The sequence below is a fragment of the Arachis hypogaea genome, chromosome 13, assembly GCF_003086295.3.
Source record: "Arachis hypogaea cultivar Tifrunner chromosome 13, arahy.Tifrunner.gnm2.J5K5, whole genome shotgun sequence".
Taxonomy (NCBI): domain Eukaryota; kingdom Viridiplantae; phylum Streptophyta; class Magnoliopsida; order Fabales; family Fabaceae; genus Arachis; species Arachis hypogaea.
The window spans coordinates 135,928,610-135,954,406 of record NC_092048.1 but is presented as its reverse complement, the minus strand read 5'-3'; the positions used below and the strand labels follow the sequence as shown (position 1 = coordinate 135,954,406).

Sequence of the window (25,797 nt, the reverse complement as noted above, 5' to 3'; positions counted from 1 at the left end):
TTTAATTACACCATTTTAGTTCTTAAGATTGAATTCCAAACTCTATAAAAGTCCTCAAACCCATTTCCAGTCTGAGTCAGTAAATTGAAGTGCTGATCTGGTAAGTTACTGCCACGATGGATGTGAAAATGACTATATGACATGGACATGTGGTGACCATGCTCTAATGTAGTCTCTACCCCATTTATAAACTCTAAACCTAATGTGAACTCCTTCTTCATCTTCTTCTTCTTCCGACTATAGTACTGCTCGCAACGAACTTGTGACAAATGATGGGTGATGCTAGTCACACAGTAGGGAGTTCGAGCCGCTCCTTTTTAACCGGAAACTGGACAAGAACATCAGTACGAACTAGGCCTGAAAAGGTGTCGGAATAGTGTGGATGTTGCCCCATTCTTAGGTGGTCAGGGACTGAAACGTATCCTAACAAGCCGCTTTTGTGGGTGTCCTAATTATAATATAAGTAGGTTAAGCTCATTTATGTATGGTTGCTGTGTCTGTGTTCTGAATTGGTATGACCATTTTCTAGATTATTGCAGACCAGCAGAAAGAGATGGTGCAGATTATTTGTTTGGGCAGATTCTAAACAAGAAGATGTGGCTTGGAAAGCGAATAATGAGGAGGGTGAACTGAAAATGAACTTGGCTTGGAGGCTAGAAAAACTGGAAGCAATTGTGAGAACTTAGAACGTGTTAATCCAAGTCATGTGTTTAGTGTTGTTAGTAATTATTTTTGTGTTAATATTGTTGTTCAAAGTTTAAACATGACATGGATCATATAAGTGTATTCCTGATTATAACTTCATGAATGAAAAAATTTGGACATAATTGGATGAAAAGGTTTGACCTATTGTATTCTAGCATTTGATGTGAATACTTACAAAATAAAAATTAAAGACAAGACAACCATATGGTCAATAATTAAAGCACTGTCATATATATAATTGATCAAAATATCATAGTATGTATATCTTTAAAGTCTTGAGTGTTTTTCACATTACCAAATTGACAAAACAAACATAACAACAACAAACAAACATCTTTATCTATGACCATTGTCATAACAGTTCTCCAAAATAAAAATAGACTTACATTTAGAAATAACTAGCTAACATCATCCATTATATATTTATAAGAAATATTATCATTTTTTTTCTTGGTGACTTAAGTCTCGGAATTGGTACAAACTTCAACATGTTTGTCAATCTTAACGCTGTAGCTGAACTGGCTCCCTACATTGGATCCAAGTTTGCAAAAGTTGCTGGAGGAGATGATCTTCTTCTAGTTGCCAGTTTTGTAGATCTTGTTGGAAGCATCTAATTTGATTTAGGTAACTACAGCAATGTAAGGCCATAAGTAAATAAATAAATAATGATACACATGAGCACTGTAAGCAAAAAGTAAATAAATAAACTATGATACACATGAATGTTATATAAAGTAATTAAGATAGTTGGAGAAGATGTGGTCCCACCTTTTAAGTGTCTTCAGGTTTAGAGTATGTTGGCTGAGAGAGATCAATTTTAGCAGGTTGGACTTCGATTTCAACCTTATGGCTAGAATCAAACCCTACAACAGATATGTAATAGCATAGCCATATTGAGTGAAAACATAAAATACACATAATAACCCTTGTAATTTAATTCCGTGCATTATAATAGACCCTGACTTTTAAAAAAATGCACCATAACAGTCCTTGACTTGATCATCACCACAACTTCTTTCCCTTATAGAATCTCTGGTGTTGACACTTCATACTCAATGAATACATCCACAAGACAATTGTTTTTCTTAGCAAAGAAACACATATCCCTTAACTTCCCATCATTATTTAATCTCCTGAGTCCAACCTCTAGACTCCTACCCGAAACAAGCCACACATTCTTTCATCTTGTTGTACCCAAGTTCTTTATGGTAATTTTTAATATAAAAAACATCTAATGTATCTTCATCAATATCACCCAAATAATTTTTCGTATCAGGAGAATAAACCATCTTTTTTTCTTCATTTTTTTCAAAGCTACTCCCGTGATAGAACATAATGTCAATTAGATTTTTTATCTGCATCAGAAATAAAAATTGTACAAGTTAACTCAATGACCATGGTCAAAACCTGAAAAATCAATAAATTGTATTTCATGTCTGGTAAAAAAAATTGCCCCTGTTTCATTAAGCAAAAACAGAATATTTTTAAAACACATATTCTAACAGAACAATATATGAAACCCTAAACCTTTATCAACGATGAAAACACTTCCACCATAAATAAACAGAAGGTCAATTAAACCCTTGAAAATCAACCTATAATTGCCAAAAAACAAAAAATAATGGCATTGTGTACTCACCTCAATAACAACAACAATGGTATTTCTTCAATAAAAGCACTGTGAACTCCACGGCGACACTAGTAATTCCGCGAAACTGTCGAATTCGCAAACCCTAAACCACCACACTAAGCCTTTACCATTGTCAGAGGAAGAGGGAGTCTAAACATTCAGTGTTGGAGAAAGAAAAGAGAAGACTGTGAGTGATCAAAATACATATGCCTCCAACGTTTTGTTTTGTTCATTCATGTAAAACGGTGATGTTTTACTCTCCTTAGGCGCTAAAACCCTAAACAACGTTGTTTGGCACATCCACTGAGGTACAGAGACTTGCCAGATTAGCATTCTGATTTGTTGACTCAGATCAGAAATGGGTTTGAGAACTTTTATGGGGTCTGGAGTTCAATTTCAAGGACCAAAAATGGTACAATTGAAAACTCAAGGATGAAATTGGTGCAGGAGCCCAATCTAAAGGACTATTTTAAAGATTTAGTCCATCTGTATTTCTTTAACACCAAGTATGTACATTACTACATTTGATTAATTTAGATTGAATAAATATTAAATACTTTGGACTTATTAATTGAAAAAATAAATAAAAATTATCTAAACAGTAGTAGTTTTTTAAATTTTATTAGATTAAAATATTATGAAAAATTAATAGTTTCTTAAATTTTAATAATTATTATATAATTTTTTTATTAATATAACAATATAGTATAAATTATTTGTATAGTTTAGAATGTCTTATTTTTTATTCTCTTAGTGACATAAAATTATCAAATATCTACTTTTTTTAAATGAGAAAATAAAACGTGAAACATTTTTATTAATTATGATTTTATTTTTTTAAAAATTTATTTGTATATAATTTTTTAATTATGTTATATTTTTTATAATTATGTAAAATTTAATTATTTTAGTTTATTTATTAAGTATATTTTAATAAAAATTAATCATAATAACTATAAATACAACGGCTATTAAATGCATTCTCTCTCGTGAAATGAATATATTAAATGCATTATTTATTATATACTATTTAGACTTTTCTACTTAAATAAATTAAACAGGTTTCAAAATTACTCAAATCTCTTAAAGCAATTTTTAAAACGTAAATACCCTAATTCTAATAATATATAAATCGTGTTAGGAGAATGTGGGTTATCATTTATGTAATATTAGGAGTGAACGCGGATCAGATCGGATATATATGACCAAAATTTCGATATGATCCGCACTAAAATCATCGAATTGGATCTAATATCTGCAGTTTTTAAGTTTGGATCCGATATGATCCGATCCGCACAGATATATCTACAAAATACAAAAATATTTTTTAAAACTTATTTTTATTAAAAAATATTAATAAAATCTTTTTCTACTCTTTTAAATATGTTTACTCTTAAAATAATATTAAACATATTTTTTTTAAATAATAAAATTAAAATAATACAACATATATGATAATTATTAGTTAAAATAAAACATAAGAAGAATATTTACTTATTTATTTATTTATTTTTGCGAATATGCGGATCGGATATGCAGATACCTATATAAAATTTGCAATCCAATCCTATAAATGTGCGGATCGGATCCAATAGTCTTGCGGATCGGATCTATGTCTGCAATTTTCGGACCGAATTCAGATAAATACCGCAGATATGTGGACCATGAACACTCCTATGTAATATGTTAACCACTACAATCCAAGACGATTTATGAATGAATGGCTTTTGAGGAATAATACATAAATGATAAATCGTCCCAGGATGGTCAACTTTACCAATTGTATGTAAATCGTTCCAAGATGGGAGGATCTTGTGCTGGGGTTACAGTTGACAAATAAATTGTGGCAGGATGCTAGGGTTACAACTTACACATAAATAGTGGCAGGATCTTGTGTTTTTGCCTGAAACCACGTAAATTCTCCCAGTAGTCTGGGACGATTTACATACAATTGGTAAAGTTGGCCATCTTGGGATGATTTATGTGTTTTTTCTTAGAAGTCATTTATGCAAAAATCGTTTTGAGATATAGTGATTAACATACTATATAAGTCACATTCCTCTGTCACGATTTATATATTATTAAGATTAGGGTATTCACGTTTCAAAAATTGTTTAGGGGATTTAAGTAATTTTAGAACTTGTTTAATTTATTTAAGTAAAAAAAATCTACTATTTATTAGTTACATTTAATCTCAACCATTTAAATTAAGGGTTTAACTAATATGTGTTTTAGGACATATAATAAGCTAATTTACCACTAATAAAAAATTTTAAATATTTTTATTTAACAAATATAAAATAAATATATTAAAAATTTAAATTTTTTATTTTTTTAATAAAAAAATTTTTAATTTGTAAATTATCCATACAATATGTAAAACATCCAAATGTGTCCGTACTTGGACGTGCCATTATCCATAAAAAAAAATTGAAACTAATATTTTATTCATAAAAAATGAATATCTTATGATAAAAATATTCAAAAAAATCTAAAAAACCAACTAGAATATAAACTAACTAAACCAACAGCGTTATAATAATCGCCGATAAAAAATCTTTTTAATTGTCACATTTGAACCTTTTCCATTGTTATATATGTGCAAATCTTTTAGTAGGTTCTCATAAGTCACAACAATTCTCTCCCCTGGCACTCGCTCTCTCTCTCTTATTTTTCTTCTTGAGTTGATATAAGCAATGGCTGGTGTTGTTGGAAAGCTTGAGGCAGAAATGGAGGTGAAATCAAATGCAGACAAGTTCTGGAGTGCTATCAAGGATTTTGCAACCATATTCCCAAACACTTCACCATCTATTTACAAAGGCACACAGATTATTCAGTGTGATGGCAAGGCTCCGGGCTCCCTCATGAAAGTAACTTTAGACATAGGCATGTAATGTCTTCCTTTTTTTAATTAATTTTCATATATTTACATAACAAAGAATATTTTGCTTATTAACTTCTTATAATCAGTCAAACTTAATTATTTTATTTACATCATAATATATAATCATACGCTTAGAACCATATATATAAGCAATAAAATGAGTATCCATAAGTATGGAATATGACTAAGAGATTATGTTATTTGTATTTTGGTTTAATTACTGTCTGTCCCTATAGTTTTACTGAATTTTCAATTAGGTCTTTGTACCTTTTTCTTTTCGATTAAATAATTCCTATAACATATCAGATTTTGTAATTAAGTCTCTACTGTGACAAAAATAATGAAATTAACAGAATATTTCGTTAAACAAACCGAATATGCCTAACACTTTACTGAATATTCTGTATAGTTTAATAGAATATTCTGTTAATTTCAATATTTTTGTCACGGTAGGAACTTATTTACAAAATTTGATGTAATATAAGAGCCTCATTAAAAAAAATTATAGAGACCTAATTGCAGTAAAATTATAAGGATCGACAGAATAATTAAATCTTGTATTTTTCATCAATAATTCTCTTTTTTTTTTTCTCTTTTCAGGCCATGAACTTGATGTGAAGACAGTTACAGAAAGGATTGAAGATTTTGATGATGCAAAGAGGACAATAATTTATAGTGTGATTGACGGTGACCTCCTTAAGTACTTGAAAAGTTACAAGGGATATATTAGTGTAACACCAAAGGGGGATGATAATGGAAGCATTGTGAAATGGTCGTGCGAGTATGAAAAGGCTAGCCAAGAGGTTCCTGAACCTATTTTAATAAAAGAATTTGCTTACAAGATCTTCCCAAATGTTGATGACTATCTTCTTAGCAAATAAATTTATAACGGGTTATATATATATGCAACAATAATGTGATGTGTTCGTGTAAGAATAATGTTGCATTTACATATATCATATATGCGTGTGAAATATTGTGTTGATTTACATCTCATTCATCTAATAGGATCGTCGAAAATAATTATGTAGATGAATGGAATGAAATGTGATACGGTATAATATCTAATACAATATCTATTTACATAATCATGTGTCTTTTTTTTTTAAAGAAATATAAATTTAAATTATCATGAAAAATATTAAAATTAAATAAAAAATTATTTAAAATCTAAAAAATATATCCAAAATTTAGAAAAAGACTTTGTGTTGCATAACCGCGATAGTCACTCTCTCGTGTACTATCAACCATGAAAGATGTGTTGTTTCTGCCGATAGACGACTAATGTGTGGGCGATGGGACGAAGAGGAAGCAGAAGCCGACAGACAATTTGGTGCACGGGTGATGGGCGACGTGCCACACGACGGACAGTGATGACTTCTACAGAGCGGATTTGACAAAGAAAAAGAAGAAGAGAAAGAAAAAGAAGAAAAAGAGGAGAAAGAAAAAGACAAATTTGTGCAACACAAATATTAAAAAGTTTTTTGAAATTTAAAAGGTTAGCCCAAATTAGCTGCATATATAATTGGTTATTTATATATATTTTTTGAACTCCGCTAGAAAGATAATGAGGAATCTTGACCATGTGTACAATGTGTTTTAAATTTGGCCCAATACGAAGAAAAAAACCCAAAAATAATCATCCAGCATTTGTTAACAGTATATAATTAAACTGAATCAAACAAAATAACCATCCAATTAAGAATTAAAATAACCATCTACATAACTAGTAAATCGAACATCCAGCATCTAAATCAAAATACAACGACAGCAACAACCTGGACACGAAGTCCTCGATCCTCTTTATCAACCTCTTCACGAAATCTCCTCCCTTTGGAATCGTCAATCCGAACACGAATGCGCCAAAGATCGAGTAGATCCCGATCAGATCCGTCATGAATCCCGATATCATCACTCCAACGAGAGTTGCTGTGTAGCTGTGGCAACAACGGCACGTCCAACGGGTGTTGGGTAGGCAAGGATGTGGCTGCAAATGGATCCATCTCCGCTACGGATGAACCCCATGTATTAATTTCGGTTCACCGTGTTCATGGTTGAGGGTTTAGGGTTTAGGGGTCTAGGATTTAGGATTCAGGGTTCATGATTTTAGGGGTTTAGGATTTACAGTAGGGTTCAGGGTTTAGGGTTTAGGGTTTAGGGTTTAGCATTCAGGATTCGTTCACTCAGTACTATACAATTGTATTGTGTTCGGTTCACCAGAGTACTATGTTCGGTTCACCATGAGTACTGTGTTCGGTTCATTCTGCACTATTCAAAACTCTTCTTCCTCATCTTCTACTGCTTCTTCACCAGAGAGAGAAGGAGAAAAAGACAAAAAAAATATAGCAGCAACAACAACAAAAGAATGACGATAAGGAGAAAACACGTGAAGAAGAAGGAACGCGAAAAAGGAGGAGAAGGAGGAATGCGAAGAAGAAGGTGAAGAAGAAGAAGACACCCCGTGCGTAAACGAGCGTGAGAAGAAGAAGACGAAGAAGAAGCGCGGGAGAAGAAGAAGACGAAGCGTGGGGGAGAAGAAGCGTTGGGCAAGAGCGATTTCGTGTGTGTTGGGCACGTGCATTTCATGTTTTATTTAATGGTATTGGATTTTTTTGGTGTTGGGCCAACTTAATTACATGGTTACATGAATGTGTAGCATCCCCGATAAATTAAACCAACAGATTTTGTTAAAAAAATATGAGAAAGTTTGGGAAGCTAATGTATTTTGTGTACAACGTATATAATGGGTTTAAAAAGGAAAGTATTTTAAAAATTAAAAATCAGATTCTTAATTAATTATTTAATAATTATTTAAATTCAGATTTTAAAATTTAAAAAGTAGGATTAATAGTTAAATTCATTTACACTAAATATGCTAATCTCATAATAACGGTCGGATCCCCTCCTTCTCGTGACACCGCACCTTCACCTTTGTCATTCCACCCCCTCCACGCTGACCGTGCCGCCACCGCTGTCGGAGGAGACTGCCGACACCACCGAAGCCAACCCTCGTGAACTGAACATAGTACTCATGGTAAAACAATTGTATAGTATTGAGTGAACGAAATATAATCCATTATATAAAATCAAATTTAAATAACTCTGCCTACAATTTACATATTATCAATTCAATTCAATACACCTCCGTCCATTTAATTCAATTCAAATTAGCAGTTGCATTCTATTCAATTCGATTCAAAATTGAATAATCCAAACTTTGTCAGTTTGATTCGTTTTAGAAGAGTAATCCAAATCACTCTCCAGATTTGAAGTTGAGTCATTTATTGTTTCGATTCAGAAATGCAGATCAAAGAAGAAAACGAAGAAGAATAGGAAGAAGATAAATGCAACGTAACCAGATCGAAATAAGAAAACGAGAAGATGAACGCGACCAGAGGAGAACGACGAAGGCAATGCAAATCAATAAAGAAGAACGCGAGCAGAGAAGAAAAAGAAGAAGAAAAAGGAGGATGAGGTTTACGTTGCAGCAGAAGATTTACGTTGAGCAAAACTTTAGGTTACAATACGTTATATGTAGCGCGTGTATGACAAACGAGTGAGAAGTGAAGGATGCGCGTGTGAAAAAAATTACTTGATTAACATGTAAAAAATATATGAATGCAGAATTTTTCTATTAATTTATTAGACATAATGACCTGAACTAACACTTAATTAGATCAGCAAAGTACATTAACTAGCTAAACACGTAACAGCTAGAAATCAAATAATTATTATTGTATGCGTGATGAATGATGACTGATGACCTGGTATCGTACGTGAGTGTATATATAATATATGTAAAGTCAAGCCTCTAATAAAAATGTTTGGCCATACTTAACTCCTTTGGAAAAATGAAACATCTCATATTTTGCGTTGACCAAATAATTTATAGAAGTACAAAATTTTCGTGGGACTATATACAGTCAAAATAGAATAAATATCCTACTCGATTCCTGACAATTGTTTCGAAAGAACAACGAAGTTTCAAAAAAAAAATATTCAACTCAGTTTCTGATATTTAATTTTGGGATTGATTAGTCTCTGTTCTAAAAAAAACAACATTAATTTTTTTTGGCACAAAGACTAATCAGTCCTATAAAAATAAATTTCAGAAGCCGGATTGAATATTTATTTTTCTCAAGAACCTCGTTGTCTTTTGAAGTAATTGTCAGAGACTATTTTGAATTTTTCTAATAAAAATATTTGATTTATTTGACAAATATATATAAGAGGTGAGTAACTTGATCAGAGAAATGGTCTTCTATGGATTACTTTTATAATAATTTAAGCTTTGGTTTTTTTTTATAAATAATTGTATAAGCTAAGTGAGATATAGGCTGCACACGAATATGATCGAATCGGATATAGTTTATAGTGGTCTGCACTATATTCATCGGATCAGATCGGATACAATATTCGCATTTTTTTAAGTTGGATCCGATCCGATCCAATCAGCATATTTGCATATCAGATCGGATCGGATTGGATATCATGTATATTCGCATAATTTAAAAAAATTGTTATAAGGCCTTTTTTTGTTCTAGAAATCTATTTTTTCACCTGTTTAAGTCTATTTACTCTTAAAATATTATCGATAAAAGTTCTTTTGAATAACAAAAGAAAAATAATAACACAAGATCTAAGTTTAATTATTTAAGTTAAAGTACAACATAAAAAATTAAAAATAAGATATCATAAAATTCATAAAACAATACACTAAAATTCATATCACATTAAGATTTACTTTCTTAAACTATACTATTTATATGAGACGTGCGGATATACGGATCTGCGGATCGAATCCGCAAATATCACTGTCAAATCCGATCCGATAGCTCTGCGGATTGGATAATATCCGTAAAATTCGGATCGGATGCGGATAATTACCGTAGATATGCGGATATTATCCAATCCATGTACAGCCCTATGAGATAGCTTTGTATGATTAATTTTTATATTTAATCCTATAAATTATAGTAATTAACCTTGTCGTCCCGCAGCCAGGGGTGACAACGGGACGGGTAGGGCTGGATTTTTGCTCTACCTGACCTCATCCCGTCTTACAATAACCCGTTCGGCTCCTACCCGCGAGTAGTAAATGGTTGAACCCTAACCCGCGAGAGCGGGTACCCGCCCCGCCCTTATAATTATTAAAATCTAATAAATAAAATTAAATTTCAAAATTTATATAAACATCATCAAATATATAACATAAATTAAAGTAAAACTTTAAATATGATACAATATTATCAATCATTTTTTTAATTATTTTATATATATATATATATATATATATATATATATATATATATATATATATATATATATATATATATATATATATATATATATATATATACCGGAGCAGGTAGGGGTGGGTAATACCTAAAACCCGCCCCGAGCGGATAAAGACGGAGTGGGTACTCGCAAGTTCGGATGGTGTTGCCATTCCTACTCGCAGCTAGGTCTTCCATGATGTGTCACACTATGATTTGGCAAAATAATTAACGATTTTCAATTATCAACTTCGCATCAACACAGCTATATTGAAACTTATCCTAATGTTATTGGAACTAAAACTACTTTGACTTCTTGTATTAGCTAGTGATTGCAATACTATATTTGGAACACTTGAAGCGTTTCCATTATTAATTATATATAAGTGCAAAATTGTTGCAGGTTCTCATCATAAGTCACAACAATTCTGTCTCTTAATATAAGGAATGGCTGGTGTTGTTGGAAAGCTTGAGGCAGAAATTGAGGTGAAGTCAAAAGCAGACAAGTTCTGGAGTGCTATCAGAAATTTTGCAACCATATTCCCTAAGGCCTCACCATCTCGTTACAAAAGCATTCACATTATTCAGGGTGATGGCAAGGCTCCTGGCTCCTCCATGAAAGTAACTTTAGACACAGGTATGTAATGTTTTCTTTTTTTTTTTAATTCGTTTCGATATATATACATATACATAACAACGAATATTTTGCTAATTAAGTTCTTATAATCAGTTAAAAAAATAATTATTTTTGTTTACATGATAATATATAATTATACCGCTTGTATAAAAACTTTTTACATCCTGACCACAAAGAATTTAAGTTCATTTTCTTACATTATTATTATTATTATTATTATTATTATTATTATTATTATTATTATTATTATTATTATTGTTGTTACATGTCAATGAAATATATATAGGAGGCTCAAGAGCATTGGAACCATATATATATATATATATATATATATATATATATATATATACATTACCTTTTCTAGACAAGTATTAATCAAAATAAGCAATAAATTAGAATGAGTATCCATAAGCATGTAATAATTAAGACTAAGAGATTATGTTATTTGTATTTTTCATCAATAATTTTCTTTTTTTTTCCCCTCTCTCTCTCTTCTCTCTCTCTTGAGGCCATGAACTTGTGAACACAGCAACAGAAAGGATTGAAGATGTTGATGATGAAAAGAGGACATTGATTTATAGTGTGATTGATGGTGACCTTCTTAAGTACTTGAAAAGTTACAAGGGATATATTAGTGTAACACCAAAGGGGGATGATAATGGAAGCATTGTGAAATGGGTGTGTGATTATGAAACGGTTAGCCAAGAAGTTCCTGAACCTACTTTTATCAAAGAATTTGCAACCAAGATCTTCCCAGAGGTTGATGACTATCTTCTAAAAGCATAAATTTTTAATGGGTTTTATGCAACAATAATGTGATGTGTTCGTGTAAGAATAATGTTGCATTTACATATATCATATATGCGTGTGAAATACTGCGTTGATTTACATCTTATTCACCTAATTAATAGGATTATTGTCAAGAATAATTATGCAGATGAATGGAATGTAATGAAATGTAATAATACGATACAATATCTAATACAATATCTATTACATAACCATGAGATGGTTCTGTCCCTTTTTTTTTTTCAATTTTGTTAGATAACTAACTAATGATGCAGTGAACTATAATCAACTAATAAAAAAAAGTCCATTAAAAAAATAGGGACTAATTAAATTTTTTTAAATTGTGAATAATAAATTTGTCTTTTGAACATATAGTTTAGAGATTGGAAATAATATTTATTCGTAATTTTGTATCTATCACTTATAAATATATGATAGATTATAGACTAGGATTATGCCAATAAATTACAAATCTAATTTATTAAGGATGAAGTCTAACCTTAATCTAAAATAAAAGCATTAGAGATTTTGTAACCATATTCCCCAAGGTAAATGCATTGAGATTCTTCAGGGTGATGGTAAGATGGTTCAAGAGGTCGCAATGAGTAGGATAAGATAAGGTTTGGAGTCAACTCTAATCCTATCTGCGCGGGTTGAAATTTTTATATAAATTCAATTCTATTTTATCCGCAAGTTGAGAATATCCTAATCCTAACCCTACCCGTTCTTAATTTGGGATATCCAATCTTACTTGCAGGTTATATAAAAGATACAACATTATTATAGAATTTGATGATAATTTAAAAAAGAATTGACTTTTATGTAAAAAAAATGTATTAAATTATCAATTAATTATCTTTTTTTAGTGACTAAGAATTTTTTGTATTTAATCAAAGATATTTGGTTTAATATCCACTTGAAACAAATATATATATATATGATACGGATTGGTCGGATAAGATTGAGATTCAACATGTATCCTATCCAACCCGTACAAAAACTCTACCCACTGCGGATCAAATTGACAACCCTACACGATCGGAGGAGATTAAATTAAGTACCCGCCGGTAGGATGCATATTATCACCTAGATGGTTGGCTCTGATTACAAAATAATTTTAGGAGGCGAGGGTCCTTTTTTCCGTTAGTTATTTGATATGATTATTTAAGCAGTAGATATAAAAAATAATTAAATTATTAATGTGATACTACATAATTATCTACGGTGAGTGACAGAAGATTGAAGGTGTTGATGATGCCAAGAGGACAATAATTTATAGCGTGATTGATGGGGATCTTCTTATATTATGTACTATTAAGTATAAGCGTTACAACATATTACAAGTGAAATACATTGTCGACTCACATCTCATTCATCCACTGTGATCTATAAATTTAATTCAATGTATGAAATGTAAATTTGATCAAGAACATCATGTGGCAACTATCAACTTATACACCTTACCGAAATACAAGACATATCCACAATTTTAATATATATTATGATTATGATTATGACTAAAAATAATAAGTTAAAATTGTCTATGAAACCACTCTACTTCTATGCTGTCAACTGCTTCCAAAACAGAGAACATTAAATTGCTTCATCACGGTGTTGCTTATTTCAAATAATTGTCAAATGAAAAGAACAAGAAAATTCAGAAGCCATATCTATTTGCTGTTTTTCTGTACATTAGGCCTCACAACAGCACATCACCTATGAGATGTTGGGGGCATGGGGTATGCCACAGGACCCATGTTCATTGGAGCCCCGGGAACCGGAGCTCGGACACCATAAGCCATGTGTGCCGGGGGAGTAAGATTCACTGGCGTGCCAACTGCAGACACAAGGGGTCCTCCTCCTATCGGTTGTCCAATGGTTGGAGCACCAAACAGTCCTACAGTTGGAGGACCGGTTGGGGTTGGAGGGCCTTGTTTTGGTGACTTTCCGGTGGAGTTTCCAGCTGAACCATTCGTTTGACCGGTGATTGGTCCTTGAGGTGCCGACACGTCTCCATTGTTTACACTGGTGATATCGTGTATGCTTGATCGCCTTCGATCTTTGTTCATTGAGTTCAAACGAATGAAATATTTTTGGGCGTGGCTTGCTACTTGTGTAGGAGTTCTTGTCACCACAAAATTTCTCGATATACTTCGCCAGTCACCCTTTCCATACTTCTCCAATCCAAGAAGAAATAACCTGTTCAACCAAAATTGATGATGTTCAAAGAATAAAGATTAGACAAGCGAATGTTAGCATATGGAATAAGAGGAATAAAAATCAGCAACCACTACTCGAGATCAATTGCAGCTTTAATAGAACCGAAACAATCCATTGGTACAATAAGGGAGTTATTTGAGCGGTGGACCGGTAGGTATAAGCGGAAACAAGATCAGAAGAAATGGCTGCCGGGGTTCTTTGCAGTGATTTGGAACATTTGGATGGAACGCAATGCGAGAATCTTTAATAATCAGGAAACAAGTATGGAGTTTGTCATCAAGAAGACCGTGCTGAGTTACGACGAATGGACCAAGAGTGATTCATTTGGTGGTTGATGGCGTTGCCGGGAGCAGCAGGAATTTTATGGCTTTTATGAATTGGCTATGTATGTCTTTTGTTGCTCCACGTTAGTGTGTTGAGCTTATTTTCATTCAAAAAAAAATCCATCACAATTTTGAAGAATATAAGAACGCAATGACATTATAGAAGTGAGAGAATGAATTTCTCTGAAGGAGGGGATGCAGCCTCATTAGCAATTTAGTAAGCAGAAGAATGACAACATAACCAACTTAGCTATTAGATTTTGGATTTAGTCTGATGACCCACTTTATGGTCCCTACATGTATTCGATATTTCCGTCTGGTTTCTACACCCAAATAATTTTTGGTTTATGCCCCCAAGAATGTAACTTCGGCATTGGCATACATAAACTTCAATTAATGTCTCCCTAATATATGTCGGTATTTTCCTCCAAGGATTGGTTTTGGAACAAAGTACTGATGACTAATGAGGCTATCATATCACTATCTTAAAGATCATTGGTTTTGCTGTTAGAACTTAAAATCCTCAAGACTCAATACAAGCAAAATTTCTTAACCTCAGCTGCAGAATCTGCTATCTAAGGTTGTAAAAGATGCTGGGTTGTGGGTGACAGTACTTTATTATTGAGCCACAACTAATAAACCATAAACCGGATAACAGATATTTGACACGGAAACATTTCATTGATCACTAAATAGGTAAATTTTAAGCATGAAACCTATTTTTTGGTTGTACCATACTAAGGGCTAGAATAGAATTTCTTGCTTCATGAGAATGTTACAAAACTGTTCCTCCTTATAGAATGAAATCCACAGTCCTGATTCTGATGAAAGCTAAAAAGTCCATAGCATCCAAGATGTGGTCGTATTTCGAAAAAAAAAAACAATATGCGAAACATGTAGAACAAGAAAACATAACAGGAACCTACATCTTCTATCCCCACAAAGCATGCGTTAATGAGAGTTAGAGATCCAAGTTCAGAAATTTCAACGATCCATTAATTACATACACTATTCTTTGACAATTCCATGTCTAATGAAGATTTTGTACTAAGATTGAACTACATTTCACTTATGTGTAAGCAAAGTAACCATGCTTATGATACACACATATCACTTGACTGACTCCAGCCACCCAATAGCCTACATGCTAATTCACTAAATGATGCAAGAAACTAGTCTCCCTTATTAATTTCAGAGTGCTTTTGACATCTAAAAGAGTGTGAGAATGATTAATTGTTACTTTTTTACCGAAGAATGAATCCAGGGATAGGATTAAAATTGGAGGTTGTTCAACCCTATTAATTGAGCCAACCCAGAAGCAAATAAAGAAATGACCTGTCAAAGAAGTATTCTAGCAAATACCTCAAAACACATCAGAAGAAATTACTATTCGAAAATAATTAATAAACAAAGTGCTGTCGATTTCAACCTACTGGAAATCAATTATAACCAGAGCAATGGCAACCCTGCCAAAGGAGCACTACAAATTGTCTCAACAATTAAGAGTGAATGGAAACTAAACTAACAAGATTAGAAGAAACAATTTGTTATGGTGGAAAAGAACTCCTAAGCTGTCATGACACTCACAAAGATTGAGCAGGATATGGAAACTACAATCAGATAAAGCTCCAAAATGATATGGTTTAACACAACAAAATTGAGATGAAACGGTAACAAATTAAGATGGATAAACTACCTTATGAAGTTTACTACAGCCATATATAACCGTACCCAGGTTCTCTAAATCCTTAAGTAAACAATAAACTGACCTGTGTTCATCTTCTGTCCAAGCAATACCCTTACGCCGTTCCTGATCTGATCTTGAAGACTTAGATCCATTATTAGACTCGCTGTTCGAATTCCAAGGTTGGCCACCCTTCTTGCCACCTCCTTCGTCACTAGCATTGCCTGTTGAGCATTCTGAAGTAGAATTATAAGCTGGTAGAGTCACACGCCCAGATTCAATTAAGTTGACATCATCAACCAGAAGCTCATAGTGTTGTTTAACCTCTTCCAAAGTCTTCCCAGTTACATCGGCAGCAATCTTCTCCCATCGATCCGGATCGTCCTCAGGGTAAGTACCCAAGGCATTCTCAAATGCTTTATCCTGCTCAAAGCTCCACTCAGAGCTACTACCTACTTCATCACCAGCCATCTGGTTTTGTTAGATTCACAAAGGAGAGTAAAGGTCTGTATCCAACAGCTCCACAAATCTAGGTCAACACATGTTAAATGCCACAAACACTTTGGCTTGTTCTATCAATTGCTAAATTATTGGACCATACATGTTGGCCTACACTGTAAAGTTCTGAACCAGAGCCAACAGAAAATGCCAGGAATCTGACAGTGTTAAAAACCAATAAAAACCCCCAATACTCTCTTGATGTATGTGAATTTCAAGGGTGATTTTGCTCCAAGATTTTGTGAATTGCTTACCCTATTGATGAAAGAAAAGGCAGGAAAGAGTAAAGTTAGAACACGAGAAAAATCTGACTAGTGACAAGAATAATAAATACATAGATGAAATATATGGTGTTTTAAAGCAAGTGGAAAATAATAATAATGAAAAAGGGGGAAAAATCAGAAATTGATGTGAAGGTAATTAGGGTTGTAGAGTTATAAACTTATAATAGAGGACAGGGACCTCTCAGACACAAACAAACTAGAAAAACCGAGAAGACTGTAATGGATAACAATAGCATTCAATATTTGCCAATTCCCCCATTCCATAAAGGAAAAAAAAAATTCAATTTATCCAATTGCCCTATTGATAGGAACAGGTTTAACAGCATAGGACCACAAAAAAAAATAATTCTTTCAAACCATAACTGTGAGAGTATAACTGTTACAAAACTCTTTTTTCACATAACAGACATTCAGCATCCTAAAATCTTTGTTTTCCTATTCTTGTGATATATAAGAGAGAGCATTCAACACTCAAAAAGTTCAAAGTTTTCAACTAGAACATAAGAAACAAAGGCCAAAACAGCATCACTGACGTAGCTAAGGTTGAATTCTTAGAAGAAGAAATACATGGGTATGAATAAAACAGTGATGAAAAAAAATTGGTTTAAATGGGCCATACTTCACCTTAGACACATTCAATCTCTTTAAAGATGCCTAATCTCAAAATCCTTTGATCAAACACCTATGAATTACAGCTTAACATACCTCCAGAGTAAAACAACTGTAGGTTCAGAGTGATTACTGATTAGCATGTAATCACCTGAAAGAATAAAGTGTTAAAGAAAAAGAATAGGTACAAAAGCTAATCTTTTTTTTTTTCAGATTAAAAAAAAACAGAATCCTCCATACTCCAAAACATGGAAATTTTTAATGGTCCTAATCAAAATAGGAAGGGAAAAATAGAAAAGGAAATACATTAAAATTAATAATCAACTCAATTAGACCAGATAAAAAGAGAATCTACCTGAATAAAGAAAAAAAAAAGTAAAATCCAAAAAAAATCAATAGGGTTTAAGAGGAGGAAAAGCCCTAAACTTGAAATACACTTATGAGTGTAAAATCTTGAAAATAATCATATTAGATGATTAGATGATGACATTGATGGTTATCCTGAAATATCCCCAAAGAGATGTTTAGAAGGGGTCACTCAAAATTGGTCCCATCAATACAAATAGGACAACTGGGGTTTGAAAAAGCCACAAACACCAACTTGGAAACACCACTGGAATCTGCAGTGCCCCATTAATATCTGACATATGATGCTACCTAATACAATATGAAGAGAGAGGAAACAGGGAAAAGGAATTGAGGAATAAACACACCGAAAAAAGAAAAAGAAAGGATTTTTATCTACCCCTTTTGCTTTATACTTTTCCAATTTTTTCCATACCCAACCAAGATTAAATCTTTTAAAGAATTTTGATTGTTGTTATCATGATTTGTAGGAGCAACGAAGCGTATGAAAATAAAGAAGTAATCACCTTTATCTTCTTTCTTTCTCCCAGAAGCTGTAATGCTTCTTCTTCTTCAATCTGCTTTTGGCCGCAAAAACAAACTTCAGTTGTCAGTCACAAAAAAAGAGTCAAATAAAACTGTGTGGGTCTATATATATGTGTTGAAATTGGATCAGTGACAATCTTGAATCTTCTCTCTCATGATTTGATCCACTTTTTTTGTTCTATTAAACAATCAAAACCATACCCTTATCGAAACCAAATCAAATCAAATCAAAGCATTTGTATTACACAGTACTTAAGCTCTAATAAACTAATGATGAAATGTCTTATCATCGCCTATTTATGATTAATTCGAAATTTAGAACTGTATTTAAGTTTTAGATGTATAAAAAAATTTGATATTAAAAAATATAATTTATGTAAAACTTTTTATATCAAATAAATTAGAAATTTTCTGATAAATGGATAAAGCAATCATTGGTATAAAATTATCATATTAATTACTACCGCATAAAAGATTTTATTGATTTCAATAAAGAATATAAACGGTGAATATTTAGAAATAATAATAATATTTTTAATAATTAATCAGTTATCAATATAATTAAACATATTATAATCCAGAATAATCAAATTGTTTTATGAACACCAAATACATATTTTTGTATAACAACTAACTTTTATGTTTACTTAGCATAATTATATTATAATAGTCTAGTATATAATAGAAATTGAGAAAAAAATTATACAATTTTTTTTAACAAATATCCTTCACAGTATATATTTAAAATAAAAAGTATTTATCATCTTAATTAATTTTATATTTATTATAATTATTCATGATAAATAAAACAGCAAATTAATAAGAGTAATAATAATACTAGGAATGGATGAATGATTGAATTGTAATTATTTTTAAGATAAGATCATATAAGAATAAATAATTAAAGGGTTGTTACCTTTTTATTTTGGCTGTTTTGGATAAAGTCCACTTTATGCTCCAAGTTGCCTGCCACGCTTGCCGTGAAGTGAATCAATGATTGCATACCACCTCAGATGCACTTCAAATTTTGCACATGCATTTGCCATGCATAACTCCTCTTTTTCAAGTAACTCATATGCATAGACCTTTGTGCTCACAAAGCTAAGGATTCAATGTCCCAAAATGTTTGAACCATTAAATGATCTCATAATAAAATATATTTTTTAAATTTTTTAATAATAGTTAAATAGTTATTTTTTAATTTTAATTATAAATTAATTTTATATATTTTATTTAATTATAAAATTATTTTTTATTTTATAAATTATTATTTTATCATTCATTTTATTATGTTTATTAACCATCAAAATAAAAAATAATAACGATTAGATCTTCTATTAATCGTAATAAATTTTTTGGCCATTCCAATCGATTAAAAGTTTATATTTGATCCGTAACGTTCGTCCAAGGCTGTGAAATCGTGTTTCTTTGAAAATCAATCGATTGGATTATTAAAACAATCGATTGAATTTCAGGTTTCCCATAATAACTCAATCGATTAGACTACAGGTTATCACAAAATAATCGATTGAAAATTTCAAGGCAGCATGGTTTTTGCAAAAATCAATCGATTGATTATATTACCCGATCGGTTGAACGATGACTAAAATGTGGGTTTTTTAAAATTCAATCGATTGCTTATACTATCCAATCGATTGAATGCTTCAAAACAACTTGAGGTCTCACAATTCAATCGATTGGTTGTGTTACCCAAGCGATTAAAGTCATCAAAACAATATGGATTTGTACAATTCAATTGATTGGTTATGTTACCAATCGATTGAAAGCTTTTATAATTTTTCTCTATTTCTATGCACTATAGAGATATTTTAGTTTAAAAAACTCATATCTTTATGATGAAGTAATGTCATTTTCATTTATTATTTCAACAACAATACTATACAAATTTTATGTCTTGTGAATTATATTTTATTTTATATAATTAATTTATGTAAAAAAATTTATATCTTTTTATTTGTTTGCATTCTATTTTGTTCTTTTCATTTGTTCAAGATTTGACCTCTTTATTGAATCTTGACTAGAAAAAAAACACCATGCAATATATATCAAAGCATTTTAATAATCTGTTCATATATTACTAAAACATATATGAAGTATATATATGACAAATTTTTAATCAATTCTTTCTAAATTAACAATGGAAGCCCCATTCCCAATCTTCCATTAGAGCGATAGAACTTTTAGACTTATCATCTTCAGATTTTACAGTTTTCTCAAGAGGCACACCATCCATTATTTCCTCATTGTAAAGCTCTAATAACGTTACTTTCATATTGTGCTCTGCATTCTGAGCCTCCAATATATCAAACATCTGTTTTATAGCTCCGGAGATGGCACCAGCATCACTCGGTAATTCGCCATTCTGTACGATGAAGAGCAAGAGCACAGAAGGATAATTGGATTTCAATACAAAACATTTGAGTAGACATAAAAAGCAGTTAAAACAGGGGAATATTGAATATCTCCTGCACGGCCGATATCCCCTGCACCACCTGTATTTCCAGTTGGGGGTGTTTGATATGAATTTCTCAAAAATGAGGAACATTTCAAGCAACGAATTCCCTGTCAAAAATAAGAACATTCATTATCAGCCAATACATGATTTAAAAAAAGGATAAGTCAAGAAACATTATAACTACCCAGGCATCGAGTCATAAGCCTGCACCACTCTCTCATGATACATAAAGAGATTGATACACGATTCTAATGGTGGAATTGAATAATTGGTGATAGATTATTCACCAATTTATAATGTTAATATTAAAGAAAAGATAAGATTAGAGTATCTAAATTAAAATAAAGTCTTACAAATTGAAGATATAATAAGAAAATTGAAAATGGCGTAGTACACAATTCAATCGATTGGTAACACAACCAATCGATTGAATTGGGCAAATCCATATTGCTTTGATGACTTCAATCGATTGGTTTGTGAGACCTCAAGTTGCTTTGGAGCATTCAATCGATTGGGTAGTATAAGAAATCAATTGAATTTTAAAAAAACCAACATTTTAGTCATCGTTCAATCGATTAGGTAATATGACCAATCGATTGATTTTTGCGAAAACTATGCCGCCCTTGTAATTTTCAATCGATTGTTTTGTGATAAACTGTAGTCCAATCGATTGAGTTATAGGAACCTGAAATTCAATCGATTGTTTTGATAATCCAATCGATTGATTTTCAAATAAACACGATTTCACAGCCCTGACGAACGTCATGGATCAAATATAAACTTTTAATCGATTGGAATGGCCAAAAACTTTATTACGATCAATAGAAGATCTAATTTGTTATTGTTTTTTATTTTAATTTTTAATAAATATAATAGATAATGATAAAATAATAATTTATAAAATAAAAAATAATTTTTATAATTAAATAAAATATATGGGGTTAATTTATAATTAAAATTAAAAAAGAATTATTTAGCTGTTATTAAAAAAACTTAAAAAATATATTTTATTATGGTACCATTTAATGGTCCAAACGTTTTGCGACTATCAAATACAATGCCTGCTCACAAATTCAATTTAATTTTAAACTATTTCTAATTACGAAATATTTAAACGTTAATAAATTTATCTATGAAAAAATAAAACAAACAGTGTTTTAGTTTGTTGATTTTTTTTGTAAAGAATCTGTACATTTTAAAATTTTTTAAGTACTCTAGTGATTGGGACAATCTATTCTAACTCGTCGGGGAACGCTCCTTAGCAAAAAGGTGACGGGCGAGTTGATAGAGGACGATAAAATTAGAATTGTCAAATACTAAAGTTGAAGGCGAGTGCATTAGTGAAAGAAGAAAAGAAAGAGAGGTTGTAAAATTGAATTTCGTAAAAAAATGATAATTTAAAAGTTTTAAATTCTTTTTAGATTATTTTAGTTAATTTTATCAATTGAAATCTATATTTCATCTCGTGAATATAGTATTAATTTTGATTTTTCATAAGTAAATTTATCAGCACTTGAATTTTTCGTAATTAAAAATAAATATTTACTCTTTTAAACAATTTGAGAGAAAAGATCAGTTTATCCTATAAAAATATATATTTAGTGTTTATCAAATAATTTGATTATATTACTGAAAAGTTTAATTATTTTATTTGGTGAGATTTAATTATTTTGATAAATATATGGTGATTTATTTAGTAGTTGCTTTTTTTTTTTGGTGACTTCAGTAGTTGGTTTTTAATATTCATAAAATATTTTTTAATTTTCAAATACAAAATCCAAAAATACTTAAAAGTTATGATGACTCTTCAAGTTTTTCAAAATATAAAAATGCGCCTTCAAATGCGCTTAACGTCATCCATTGTACCATGTAATCAAGAAAATATATATATATATATGTTTCTTTAAGCATAAAAAACTCTTAGGGTATGTGGTTTAAATATTATTTTATTACAAAAATTTTATTTTTATAAAAATTAAAAATATTCAATGAAAAGATGAAAATTAAAATAATAATATTTTAATTCTTTGAAATCAAATTTACTTAAAAATAATTTTTTAAATTTTGAACTAAATATAAAAATATAATATTCTCATCTTAAAATTTCTAAGAATTATTTATAATTTCTTTAATACACACACCCTCATTTGTATTTTAGTGTTCACTATGAACTTCAAGCCATGGCCAGCTACATCAAAAGTTTTCTCATTGTCATAGCATTGTCAATGGCAAGCATAAGCTTTTTTTGTTTTTTGGTCAGAGGCAATTAAAAGTCATCAAATTCGAAAACCCATTTATAGCCCATTTAAACTACGTCCATTTTACTGTCACACATTTATTTGGACTTGCATTTCACTTTTAAAACATATCCGACCCGTTTAAACTGCGTTCTATTGGGCCCATATACTCGGTCCAACTGTATCACCTCCAGAATCCACACCAACATATAAGATGTATTTGGAAGAGAGAAAAAAATAAAGATAGAATGACAAAAAAAAAAAAGATAGAATGACAAAAATTGAAATATATTGTATTTGATATAAAATATATTATTAGATTGAATTATGTTTAAATATTATATTTGATTTAAAATAAATATAAAGATTAAATGATAAATTTAAAATTTAAAAAATTAAATAAAAATATTTTTAATTTTTTATAAAAAATATTATTAAAATTTTTTGTCTTACTTTTTAAAAATATTAAAAATATTAAAATTTTGTATCGCAGTATCAAATACAATAGTAAGTTTCAGTCCTCAGATTTTAACTTCAGTCTCTAAAACAAATATTATCATAGAGTATGGACAAAATTATACTCCGTTTTGGATTATATACCAAATAAATTACGATTATTATATGATTTTAGAATATAAAATATAATTGTTCTTATTTCAAAATATATAATTATCTAATTTGAACCAATAATTAATCTGATTAAGATATTGAATGATTGAGTCATTAATTTAATTAGTAGGTCAGAGTTGTACTATTTAAATTATAATTAATAAAATAATTTTTAAAAAATTAATTTAATTTCATATATGTTATATATTTAAAAGAAAGTAACATTTAATGACAAGTGATCTCTGAAATTAAAAATTACTCATATTAATCCCTGAAGTTATACTCCGAAATCAGACTTGTCCTTCCGATTAATTTCGTCTAGCTGGTGCAACCGGAAAGCTGACCTGGACTCGTTGGTGACACGTTGTCAGCACAACGGCTAGCTGACGTGGCGACGTAAACTATTTTGACTCAATTTGGTCCCGAAATTAAAGTTAAAAACCCTAACCCCCAATTGACTCTCTTCTCCATCGCACACTCTCTTCTTCTCTCTTCTCCATCGCACCAGAGGTGACTCTACTCTATTGCTTCTCCTACAGTGTCTTCTCCATCTTCGAAAATCACACGTTATGGCTAGCGCGAACAACGCAGTTAGGAGCTCGAACAATCTACGATCATTTAAAAGCACCATGAGGAGAATGAATAGAAACAGAGATGCACGTCTGCCAGAATGGTGTGAGTGCGGGTTGAGACCAGTGTTGTGATGGTCAGCGACGGATTCTAATCCAGGGAGACCGTTCGTGGGTTGCCCAAACTACAATGTAAGTGTTTGATGCTGCTGTTTGCTGTAATTCTGGATGTAAACTTGGTTGAATTACTTTCCAGGGTGCAGACTGCATGTAGAGGTGGTGTGGGTTATTTTTCTGGGTGGATAAAATTCTGGAAGAAGATGCAATAACATGTGATGGTAGAACAATCTCTTCAAATGACAACGAAGAATGTGATTATAAGCAAAATAAGCTTTGTTTCATATTAGATATGCAGAGAATCATATGTATGTGATTGTATATGCAATTGTCCCTGTTGAAAATATTAAAAACTAGAGGTGGTTCTTGGAATTACTTCATGAAGACTTGGGAGATTATAAGCAAAACAAGCTCTGTTTCATATCAGATAAGCAGAAGGTACGTTTTAGAAATTTATTTGTTGTTGTATAATTAGTATTGGCTGCTTTGATAATAGAATAAGTGAGAAGATATTCATTACAGGGTGGTTGGATCACTGCTTATATAATGAATTGCTGTGTATATAATGAACTACTGCTTTACTTAGTAGATTGACTAATGTTTGATGAACTGCTGTATATATAATGAACTGATTTGTATGTAAAGAATAGGGACCATTTTGATGTCACTTATAAAACTGAAGGGACCATTCTGATGTCACTTATGTAACTCTAGAGCTGCTAATGAGGATGTTGTTGTTCCTGCAGAGGCTGATGTTGCCCAACCCCTTGCTACTAATGGTGGTGAAGCCACCCTTGTCCCACAACCCCCACCGAAATTCAGCTTGAACTCAGTCAACCTCCCTTGTCACAAATCGATGATTCTCAATAGGTTCAAAAAATTAGATGACATTTATTTTATTATGTGCATGTTCTTATGCACTTTTACTAACTATTTTACATGTCTTCACTAATAGATTTTGCATTTTCCTGTGAGGCCACCAAAACTCCCTCCCAAAAGGAAGTCCCCCAAACAAGAAAAGGCCTCCAGGAAGCAACAATCAAGCAGCAACCACCCAACTAGCAATCAGTTAACCCGCAACGAATCATCTGCCTCATCCTATGCAAGGTGCATCACAGGGGACCGTTACAAGGCTTGCTAATTTCATGAAGTTTGTTCCCAACTTTGGATTCAGACTACGCAGAAATAAAAAATGAAGACCAGGATTATTACGTTTAGGAGAAGATTATTTTATTTATCTATTTTGATGAAGCAGCATGCTTTCTGAATTTTGAACTCAGTGTTGAAATTTTAGTGTTCAAAATTTGTGTTCTCAATATGTTGAGAACTTTGATATACTTGTTGAATATTACCCTGACT

General features: G+C 31.3%; 3 protein-coding genes across 7 annotated transcripts; 2 read left to right on the top strand and 1 right to left on the bottom strand.

Moving 5' to 3' along the window:
• Nucleotides 1-5,031: 5,031 nt before the first annotated feature.
• LOC140177765 (MLP-like protein 423) lies at nt 5,032-6,100 on the top strand. The gene is made up of 2 exons (XM_072210927.1): nt 5,032-5,221; nt 5,820-6,100. The coding sequence occupies exons 1-2, from the start codon at nt 5,032-5,034 to the stop codon at nt 6,098-6,100; spliced, it is 471 nt and encodes a 156-aa protein (XP_072067028.1).
• A 4,740-nt stretch (nt 6,101-10,840) lies between these two features.
• LOC112783079 (MLP-like protein 423) lies at nt 10,841-12,133 on the top strand. 2 transcript variants are annotated; one of them, XM_072213428.1, is made up of 2 exons: nt 10,841-11,132; nt 11,662-12,133. In XM_072213428.1, exons 1-2 carry the CDS (start codon nt 10,943-10,945, stop codon nt 11,916-11,918), a joined length of 447 nt encoding a protein of 148 aa, XP_072069529.1. In that variant the 5' UTR covers nt 10,841-10,942; the 3' UTR covers nt 11,919-12,133. The 2 variants fall into 2 exon arrangements, with proteins under 2 accessions (XP_072069529.1, XP_072069528.1); XM_072213427.1 differs by having other exon boundaries at nt 10,858-11,132; nt 11,641-12,133.
• A 1,266-nt stretch (nt 12,134-13,399) lies between these two features.
• LOC112791822 (transcription factor SRM1) lies at nt 13,400-19,231 on the bottom strand. Of its 4 annotated transcripts, none has more exons than XM_025834807.3 (3): nt 18,412-19,231; nt 16,234-16,901; nt 13,400-14,120 (listed from the first exon to the last, which is right to left on the bottom strand). In XM_025834807.3, exons 2-3 carry the CDS (start codon nt 16,617-16,619, stop codon nt 13,634-13,636), a joined length of 873 nt encoding a protein of 290 aa, XP_025690592.1. In that variant the 5' UTR covers nt 16,620-16,901; nt 18,412-19,231; the 3' UTR covers nt 13,400-13,633. The 4 variants fall into 4 exon arrangements, with proteins under 4 accessions (XP_025690592.1, XP_029153074.1, XP_029153075.1 ...); XM_029297241.2 differs by lacking the exon at nt 18,412-19,231 and adding an exon at nt 17,555-18,270; XM_029297242.2 differs by lacking the exon at nt 18,412-19,231 and adding an exon at nt 17,895-18,250.
• Nucleotides 19,232-25,797: the final 6,566 nt, after the last annotated feature.